This window comes from Atractosteus spatula, chromosome 1, assembly GCF_055471065.1.
Source record: "Atractosteus spatula isolate fAtrSpa1 chromosome 1, fAtrSpa1.hap1, whole genome shotgun sequence".
Classification (NCBI taxonomy): domain Eukaryota; kingdom Metazoa; phylum Chordata; class Actinopteri; order Semionotiformes; family Lepisosteidae; genus Atractosteus; species Atractosteus spatula.
The window spans coordinates 35725682-35735699 of NC_142706.1; the positions used below are offsets into that span (position 1 = coordinate 35725682).

At 37.0% G+C, this 10018-nt stretch overlaps 1 protein-coding gene across 1 annotated transcript; it reads left to right on the plus strand.

The window, feature by feature from the left end:
* The first annotated feature begins 4009 nt into the window (after nucleotides 1-4009).
* hs3st1 (heparan sulfate (glucosamine) 3-O-sulfotransferase 1) lies at nucleotides 4010-9765 on the plus strand. The gene is made up of 2 exons (XM_088922732.1): nucleotides 4010-4305; nucleotides 7481-9765. The coding sequence occupies exon 2, from the start codon at nucleotides 7608-7610 to the stop codon at nucleotides 8553-8555; it is 948 nt and encodes a 315-aa protein (XP_088778858.1). The 5' UTR covers nucleotides 4010-4305; nucleotides 7481-7607; the 3' UTR covers nucleotides 8556-9765.
* The last annotated feature ends 253 nt before the right edge of the window (nucleotides 9766-10018 follow it).

Here is a 10018-nt window from a genome sequence, read left to right on the forward strand (position 1 = left end):
GCTTGTTCAATATACTGTACCTACCTCCTCTGTGTAAATACTGTAAGTACCTACTGTTCTGACTTTTATATGTACATAATTCGCACTTGTTTGTTTAAGTTTGTGTTTCACTTTTGATTCTTCCAAGTCCACTGGATTAACTTTGTCAATGTATTTGAGGTTTTGGAATATCTGAATTAATTATCATATAGTCCTTTCTATTTAAGACTTCAAAAAATTTTTAAATTATTTTATTTAGTCAGTGTTGGACATTCTAAGATACCAGAGCAGCAATACGTTTTTGTAACATAGTGACATGATATTCAATATTTGGTTTTATCAGTGCATTGGTCAATTTTAACACACTGTAGCATGTCTTGATTTAAATTCTAACCTTTTAACTATATAACATAATGTTTTTATTTTTTACTTTTGCATTGCTTTCCTGTCTAGAAAATGTAAACTATGTGCCAATATGAATACTGTGATGTTGCTGGGGGTGCAGTTATCAAAAAGTTAGTGTTAAAGGCGGGACTCAAGACAAAACAACCCAGAGCCAAAGTATACATGTAATATGGTGTACTTGAAGAAAGAAAAATAATTAACTCAAATATATCGTAGCTCTTAGGTTGAGTGTCTATCTCACTTGATTGCTGGGGATAGCCAGTCTGCTCCCAATATATCACTAACATGAAAAGAAAATAAGTGGCAGTATTTCAAAACACAAACAAAAAAAATATAATAGCTTTCTTTTAGCTCACAATTCCTAGTCTTTCTCCATGGTTGTTTTCTCCCGGCCTTCAACATTATTCAGTTCACTTTCTGTTGTACAGTACGTCTGAATTTCTTGTTTGGCATTCTTTTATTTTCCTTGCTCAAGTTTAGGTTTGCTTTAAGTCCATACAGGTTTGCTTTACCTCCCTTGTTCCTTCAAACTTTAACACAGCAATTTATTCAGCCAGACATCTTCCTAAACGTTCATTTGCTTTGTATCATTTCAGACATTGCCAGTTTTTAAGTATCTACAGTACCTCAAGTATTTAAACAAAAATAATATTGCCTGCATCACAGTGCATGTTCACGGCTCAGCTCTAGGAAACCTGCTGACTCGGCAGTCAGCTCACATTGTCTGGAACAAGGTGCACAACTGCGACCTGTTCCAGGCACTATGTCACGCTGACATTTTGTGTGCTGGTTTCCTTCAACAGCCACCTTGGTGCAATTAAAGGAATTTTAAAAATCCATGACACACACATGAAAAAAACACCCACTTACTGTACAAATCCTAGTGGCATCACAATACCCACGTTTTTTCCATAAATATCTTCTTCAAGCTTAGCAGCTTACATTTTAGCTTACAGTACATGCCAGCAGCCATATCACCCTGCAACTCACAACTGGCAAACCACTGAAGCTAAACAGGTGTGAGCCTGGTCAGTACCTGGATGGGAGATCTCCTGGGAAAAACTAAGGTTGCTGCTGGAAGAGGTGTTAGTGGGGCCAGTAGGGGGCGCTCACCCTGCGGTCCATGTGGGTCCTAATGCCCCAGTATAGTGACGGGGACACTATACTGTAAACAGCCGCCGTCCTTCGGATGAGATGTAAAACCGAGGTCCTGACTCTCTGTGGTCATTAAAAATCCCAGGGCGTTTCTCGAAAAGAGTAGGGGTTTAACCCTGGTGTCCTGGCCAAATTTCCCATTGGCCCTTACCAATCATGGCCTCCTAATAATCCCCATCTATGAATTGGCTTCATTACTCTGCTCTCCTCCCCACTAATAGCTGATGTCTGGTGAGTGTTCTGGCGCACTATGGCTGCTGTCGCATCATCCAGGATGATGCTGCACATTGGTGGTGGTGGAGGGGAGTCCCCATTACCTGTAAAGCGCTTTGAGTGGAGTGTCCAGAAAAGCGCTATATAAGTGTAAGCAATTATTATTATTATTTTGAATCTGTAGTTTATTTTTGTATTGTTTATTTTAATCTTTTACTCTTGTTTATTTTAAACTTCTGCCAAGTGTTTGACCAGATTGAATTTTTTTGTAAATCTTTCACTGGCTGCTTCACAGTGTTTATTAAGCCTTCTTTCTTGGTATCATCTGCAATCTTGACCAATTTACTTAACATACCACATTGCAGATTATTTGTTATATAAATAACAAAAAGCACTTGTTCTAGTACAGATCTGTCACACCCTCTATAGCTAGAGGGCGCTCCTACTCTGTTCTGTCCCTAGTTTCCTGCGCTTGTCCTTCCGGTGTGTCTCTGTCTGGGGCTATATATTTCCGGGTCACGCTTTCTTCCTTGCTCAGCATTGAGGTTCGGATGTCCTGAGACCTGCCTAGCACCAGGTCACCTCACATCCATTGCCTGAGGGCATAGGTTTCTATACGGCATTTCCTGAACAGCTGAGCCCAGGTTAACCACTGCCCCACCGCTACGCATAGGGTCTTTTTCACTCTCCTGCCATTCCACGGTTTGTCCCTTCCGACATCCGTGACAAGATCCTTATGGTATTCACTTATCACATCATCATCATGGAATCATTCACACGATATTAGTAAGAACATTCTTCCATTGTCTTAATATGGGATGCTAATTTTTGAAAGCCAAGGAAAGTACCTGACCATCAGCCCACCTCTCCTCCATTTCCATCAAGCGAAATTGTTGAAAATAATGTTGAAAATATTAGAAAAGACAGATAGCTTACAAGACCATAAATGAACTTGTTACAATTAATGGTAAGCACTCACCAGTACAAAATAATATTAAGTGTTTTGCGTTACCCTTTGTTCAATGTACAGTATTCTTTGTGGGGTTTTTTTTGTCTGAACATTCTGAGAAATTTCACTTTTACCACCAGGAGCAATGAAAAGTATCCTCCACAAATCTGAAATGCAGTATTACACATTACTTGACCACTGGCAGGTACTGCAGTGTCTTACAAAATGTAAATACTTTTGGAAAGTTCTCATTAAAGAGCAGGAATACACTTGTGAAACGTCCACCATTTTAATAACAGCTTTGCATAGCAGAGTATATACTGTACACGATGGATCAGTGGAAAGGCTGTCATCACTGCAAGTATTTAATGCTGCATTACATAGCAGAACCAGTTATATGTTTATACCATGTATATTTTGCTTCAGGAACATCAGTCATCTGTCGAAAACAAGTTTATTTTTCCCTGAAACACAACATACAGAATATATAATTGCCACCCATCTTATGTCTTAAATACAGACTGTCCAGTTAAAAATGGGGTGTAAGGCTACCCATTATTTGTACTCTCTGTACATTCCCCTGAATGTCTCCTGCCTGCAATTTGAAAATTAATGTTTCATGAGAAACTTTAACAAAAGCCCTCTGTAAATCTAAACATACCATATTGTATTCTCTTGTTTGTTACTATTGCTGCCTAATTCAAACAACTAGCAAGTTAATGTAGTTAAGCAATACCTACCTTTTTAAGACAAATAAGTGTTGGATAATCCTTATGATTTTATAAACCTTATGATTTCCCTATAGCAGATCCCCTATATTAGTTTTAATTATTGTTTCCTTACATGTAACTGAAGTCAGACTACAGTAAGTACACTTAAATAATTATTTGTTTTACTTTTCTCACTCTTTTTATGGATGGGTACTTCATTTGAAATTGTGCTGTCCATAGGTCCGATTGCTATTTTTACCCCCCAGAAGAATCCAAAACAAGGTTGCACTGCTATTTATCATGTAATAAAGATAAAAATAAAAATAAAATAAATATATATTTTTTTAAAAAGCCACTTTTATTTTCAGACGATATAAAGTATTCCGTTTAAGATAGAAGCACATTTATTAATTTACCCTAATTAATAAGTATTAAACGTGGGGCTAATAAACTGAAAGTAGCAAGGTTAAAAAAAACGCTATGATCATAGATCGTAACTTCCGTGAAGGTTTACAACTCTGAAATTACTGTAAATTTCGCTGGATCCCTACCTTTTTGTTCTAAGAATTACGCTAAAGTGAGTCACGGAAGGAGGGGCAGTGTTAGCGTCCTGGGCGTGTGATACTTAAACTGGAGAATAAGACTAGTAGGAATCATAAGCCATTTACAACTTCACTTGTGTAGTTTGCTGGTCAAGGTAGTGTAAAAATAGGCTCAGTTGCTGCCGAGATTTCCGGGAGGTTATTACCATTTGAACAGTTCTTGTGTACTCCGAAAGAAAGAAGTGGCGAAACCCTGTCTTGACTTTAAGTGTCACTGATCAAAACAGAGTGCACAAAACCACCCAGGACTTCTTTTTGCTTCAGAAGGACATTCTGTAGCAACTGCTAGACGGTAAGAACAGATCATCTGCTTTTCTTTTCCCTGTGGTTTAGAAATGTAAAACGAAAACAGGCAACCGTGGTTTTCCGTTGTAACTGAAATAACAATGTCTGCCTCGCATTTAACATGTATACTAACTTCTAACTTAATGCTTATGTAACACTGCGAAATAATCACCTAAAATGTAAAGTTCGATAAGGGAGGAAAGAATAAAATGTGGTTCAGCCACCGAAATAGTCAAGTCCTTAAACGCAATACCGAACCAATTACTGTTATGTTATGTAGCATAAAGAAGACGAAAACTTATTTGTACATTAAAAGAGATACATATTACAGTAATTGTGTTGTGTGCTGAAGTTGGGGGAGGGGTTTGTACCTATGCTAAATATATTTTATTAAACCATGCTGTGCGCTTGGAAAAAAAAAGTTAAGTAGATTTACTGTGTTTAAATATTAAGTTCCCATAGCTCAAGTATTAACATTATCACCAAAATGTGATCGTTTTCTTGCCAACAATATATACATATCCTTTGTACTTGTCAGCATAAGGTGTCATTGTATTTGTAAACATCTGCAAATACTGTATGTTTGTACAAGACGGTGTTCCTGCTGTCTTGTTTGACGTTGTGTGCGTCTGTGAATCACTTGAGTTAGTGTATAGTTACTAAATCAGACGGGCTCTAAACAAACTTTTATAAAAACGAACGATGCATATTTCTTTCATTAAGATTTCAGTTGACCATAATCATTTAACTAAGAGAAACGCCGGTCATAGGTATGATACTATTATCGGGGATGTTAACATGAGAGAAAAATGAACGAAGAAGAAATCAATCCGTGATGAAATACGATTGAAAGCAACAACTGTACGGACGTGCAGTTATATAACGTATGTGTTAAAATCGGATGTTTAGATCGTATGCAGAGATACGTAATTTGCGCTTCATTAAATTGTATTGTATTGCACACGCGTTTTAGGCTAGACTTCTTTACACTTCTGTAAACCAAAGCTACAAAACGCTGCATGTCGATTCTAATTAACTTAAAACTGCTTTATTCAGATTGATACGTACCTTGTAGAGTTGCAAACGTTCGTATCCGGGATAAAGAACAAGCAAAGGGTTTCGCGCAATTTAAATTATTCACGATTTATTTTGCTATATATAAAACTGTTGATGGATAACAAGCGGTAAAATAATACCCCTGACGTTTTACTCTTCAAGTGTAATTCGCAATGTTGAATCACCGATTGAACATCTTTTAAAACCGTTTTTCGAACCACGTTCCCAATTTTAAGCCTTCTTAAGAGATGACAAAGCCATTTCACGCATTAATTTCTAAATGTTACAGAAAGCATTGTTTTAAGCAGATGCCGCTATATAACTGGATTCTAAAATTTGATAACAATGTTAAATGTACAGTTAAAATGTACAGTGAACAAGCCTCATGTGAACTAGTGCCTTCGAGGATTTTTCCTCATTACGTTTGCTTTCCAAATGGGGAGAATTCAAACAAAATAAATCAATTTGTTTGGATGTACAGTACATGCCGGCTCTGGTATTTTCGCCTTTCGCAGGCATAAGATTTCGACAAATGCTACAGAATCAGTGCATCTCTTTGGATTACTGTTAATTACAATTCAGAAGCAGAAAGCTAGTGTTTGAAACTTTGTTATAATAAATACCATAACCTAGCAATATGAAATGTTAGGCACTGAGACATCTGACTGAGGCAGTAAGCATTGGATAATGAGTAGCATCGCTGTTTTGCAGCAGCTGGAACTGCAGCAATTAAATGTTACGTTGGTGTTAAATTTATGAACGTTCGCGTTTTTTACGTGAGGAAATTCGAAGTTGTGAATTTTTATAGTGCAGTGAAACTAGATAGCACGTGACGCTTTCTGTGCAAAACAATACATTAAATTATCCTTTAAAACGATAAAAAAACATTACTTTAATTAGGCTGCTAATCAGAATTGTGATAGGTTGTCTCTGAGATTCAAGTCTAAGTGTTTTTTTGTCCCTAAAGTGTTTTTGTCCCTAAATCTTTAAAACTAAAGGAAACTACCCCTGTATGTACCCCCTGTCACTTTCTGGCTCATAATTCAAAATAAAACGTGTTTTTAATTTTGTTGAGAAAAAAAAGTGAAAAGTAAAAATGTGTGTGGGAGGTCCATGTCTGAATCACGCTGTGGTTATAATATTATTGAACATTCAAGAACAACGTGCAGCTGAAGTGCTCATTTGCTAAAGATGACTTTGAACGGTGATTATACCAACATATGAATTACGAGCCCAGGTCCTCTTACATAAAATTTTAAGCAGAGAGTTCATTCCTTTGCATTTGCAACAACAGAAATACTGAATAATTACCACAATGGAAATTACCTTGTCTGGTGCCAAATGAGGGTGACAAGGTGGCGCAGTGGTTAGCATTGCTGCCTTGTAGTGCTGGGGCCTTGGGTTCAGTTCCTGGGGTGTTGTCTGTGGGTTTCCTCCAGATGCTCTGTTTCCCCCCACACTCCAAAGACAAACTGGTAGGTTAATTTTCTTCTGTTAAAAATTGGCTCTGGTGTGAGTGTGTGCGTGTTTATGTCTATGTGTGCCTGGCATCATGTCTAGGGTGTATGCTGCTTTATGCCCAATGCTTCCTGGGATAGGCTCTGGACCATGACCTGGAATTGGATGAAGTGGTAATAAAATGGAAAAAATGGATGATGCCAAATCATAAAATGGGATATTTGGTTTATCTGGGCTTGGCCATCTGTTAGGTGTATCCATGTTGCATGCGAAGTGTTTTTTGTTTTTCTTTAAAACATTAAAACATGCTTTCAAGATTAAAAACATGAACTGCCTATAATCATGATGGTTCCCTGATGCACAGTTGTGGTTTTACTTTTCTGTGTTAGTAATCTTTAAAAAAATACATTATGGTCTAATAAACATAGACCATGACCATAAAATCTATAAGTTTGAGTTATATTTGTGATTTCTGCGACACGATTTGGAAGGTGGAAGTTAAATTAGATGTAAATTAAATTTCACATCAGAAGGACCTAAGATTAGTAATACAATATACATTTCTTCAAACAAATCTCCCATCTATCAAATGTCAGAGTGAACAGTTTTTAAACATGATTGAAAATCTTTAAATATTTGTCATGACACTTGTCTCCATTATTTTTCAGTGACTACCGTATTTGAGAGAAATTCCAGCATTTTCAAGGATCTGAAGTTCACCGGCTTCTTTTCAATGTGGGATAAAGTTTTGTTCCTTCCGCCAGGCTGAATTTGACCAGGTTGAGGACCTCTCTGATGGCGGCTTTCCTGTTTGGATTGTTTTTACTTGTGGTACAGCCACCTTCCGTTCCTTCCAGACCCACTGAAAGCAAAGATGCTGGTGTTGCTAAACAGGTTTTAGAAAATGTGGTACATGGGGCTTCCTCACACCACAGTGACTCAGAGCTGCCTGTTCATTCTAATGGAACTAACCAACAACTGCCTCAAACCGTAATCATTGGAGTAAGGAAAGGGGGTACAAGGGCCTTAATTGAAATGCTCAGCCTCCATCCTGACATCACAGCAGCAGAAAATGAGGTTCACTTCTTTGACTGGGAGGACAACTTTGAAAAGGGATTTCAGTGGTATGTCAGCCAAATGCCTTTCTCTTTCCCTCATCAGATCACAGTTGAGAAAACCCCTGCCTATTTCACTTCCAGTAAAGTGCCAGAGAGAATTCATCACATGAATCCTGATATCAAGCTTCTTCTAATACTAAGAGACCCAACAGAGAGAGTCCTGTCAGACTATACGCAAGTTTTTTATAATCGTCTTCAAAAGCACAAGCAATATCAATCCATTGAGTCAGTTCTCATTAAGAATGGGGAAATTAATTTGGAGTACAAAGCTTTAAACAGAAGTCTTTATTACCTGCACATGCAGAACTGGTTGAAGTACTTTCCTCTTGACCACATTCATGTGGTAGATGGAGATCAGTTAATCAAGGACCCTTTTCCAGAAATGAAAAAAGTTGAGAAGTTTTTAAACCTCTCACCTCAAATCAATGCGTCAAATTTTTATTTCAACAAAACAAAGGGCTTTTACTGCCTGAGGGATCATGGCAGAGAAAGGTGTTTACATGATTCAAAAGGAAGGGCACATCCTCATGTAGCCCCCCAGATACTTGACAAGCTGTACAATTTTTTCCATGAACCTAACCGAAAATTCTTCGAACTCATTGGCAGGACCTTCAGTTGGAAATAATCTGTATCTGTGTCTAGCAAACTGAGCCCATTCCAGCAGTATAAACTATGCGTAGTATTCATAGATAATAAATCTTAACTGTAAATTACCACTGTACAGTATAAATATTATATAAGCTAAATATATTTTTTTACGTTTCAAAAGTTATAGTTTAAAAACAATTGTATGATTCATTTTTATTTTGTATTTTATTTTTCATAGAAAGCATGGTTCCTACTTGTAATGCAATTAAAATTGTGAATGTGTGTTTTCTGTATTTTGATGCCCATAGAAGGAATGGCTTGGTTTTGTGGATACCTGTGCAAATCAATTATATTGGTTATCGCGGTTTAGCAGTTTAATTTTTATATACTATTTAATAACACAGCTTTAGTTTTGTTTGCACACAGTCTGACATATTCACAGACTTTTAGGAGTGTATTAACATAACATAACATCACTTTATTAGCCCTATACAACTTCTTGCATTAGGAATTCATCTTTTTGCATACCCCAGCTTGCTCTCCATGAGACACAGACAGGGAGAGAGAAGCTTGGGGTTAGAGCACAGGGTCAGCCATTGTACAGTGCCCCTGGAGCAGTTGGGGTTAAGGGCCTTGCTCAGGGGCCCAATAGAGTAGGATTCCTCTGCCAGCTGCAGGATTTGAACCAGCAACGTTCCAGCCACAAGCGCAGAGCCTTAACCACAGTGCCACCGCTCTGCTAAGAGAACTGCTTTTGTGCAGCCTAGTCTGAGCAGTTACCTATTTAAGGAACCATTTCTGTATCTGAGGTGAATTTAAATGATATAAAAATCTACTCAGAAATGCACGTTTTATACATATGGAATCAGCAGAGTTTTGAAGTAATCTGCTTTATTCTGACTGAATTTTTTTCTTTATCTTGTCAATCCTTAAAAAACTTAATACTTTGGTCAAAACTAAAAAAAAACACTTAGCTATGTTCAGAGAGAATAGAGAACTTGAACAAAACTGGAATACATTTGGTATTGTTTTGGTATGTGTTTACTGCTAATTTTTATTTTGTCCAATGCATTTTAACCAAATGCCATAAGAAGAAATGTTTTTTAAATGATGTCATGTCATTCTTAGTTAAAATGTTAATGTGGTGCTGACAATTTTCCTGTTTTGTGTTGTTCTAACATAAAATACAATTGTCTAGCATGAAATGCATTTTTATTTGCTAAATAAACATGTTTTCTGTATGAAAACAGAAGACTACTGTCAAACCTATAGCATATTATTTTTTCATGCTTTACATGTAGTGCTTACAACTGAAAATGGAACGCATTGTTTTTCATGATTAGTTTTTTTTTAAATACATACAATCCAGTTTCAGTTAGAATCATTGTAAATCTTGTACCAGCTATCTTCTAACAAAATAGATGTAAAACAATTTAGCAATCAAACTTCCTACCCTTTGTAAATGAAAGTGTGGTTCTCAATCTGGTAAAAAAGCAGATT

Coding starts and splice junctions, on each gene's coding strand:
- hs3st1 (XM_088922732.1), top strand. CDS start 7,608: ATGGCGGCTTTCCTGTTTGGATTGTTTTTACTTGTGGTACAGCCACCT.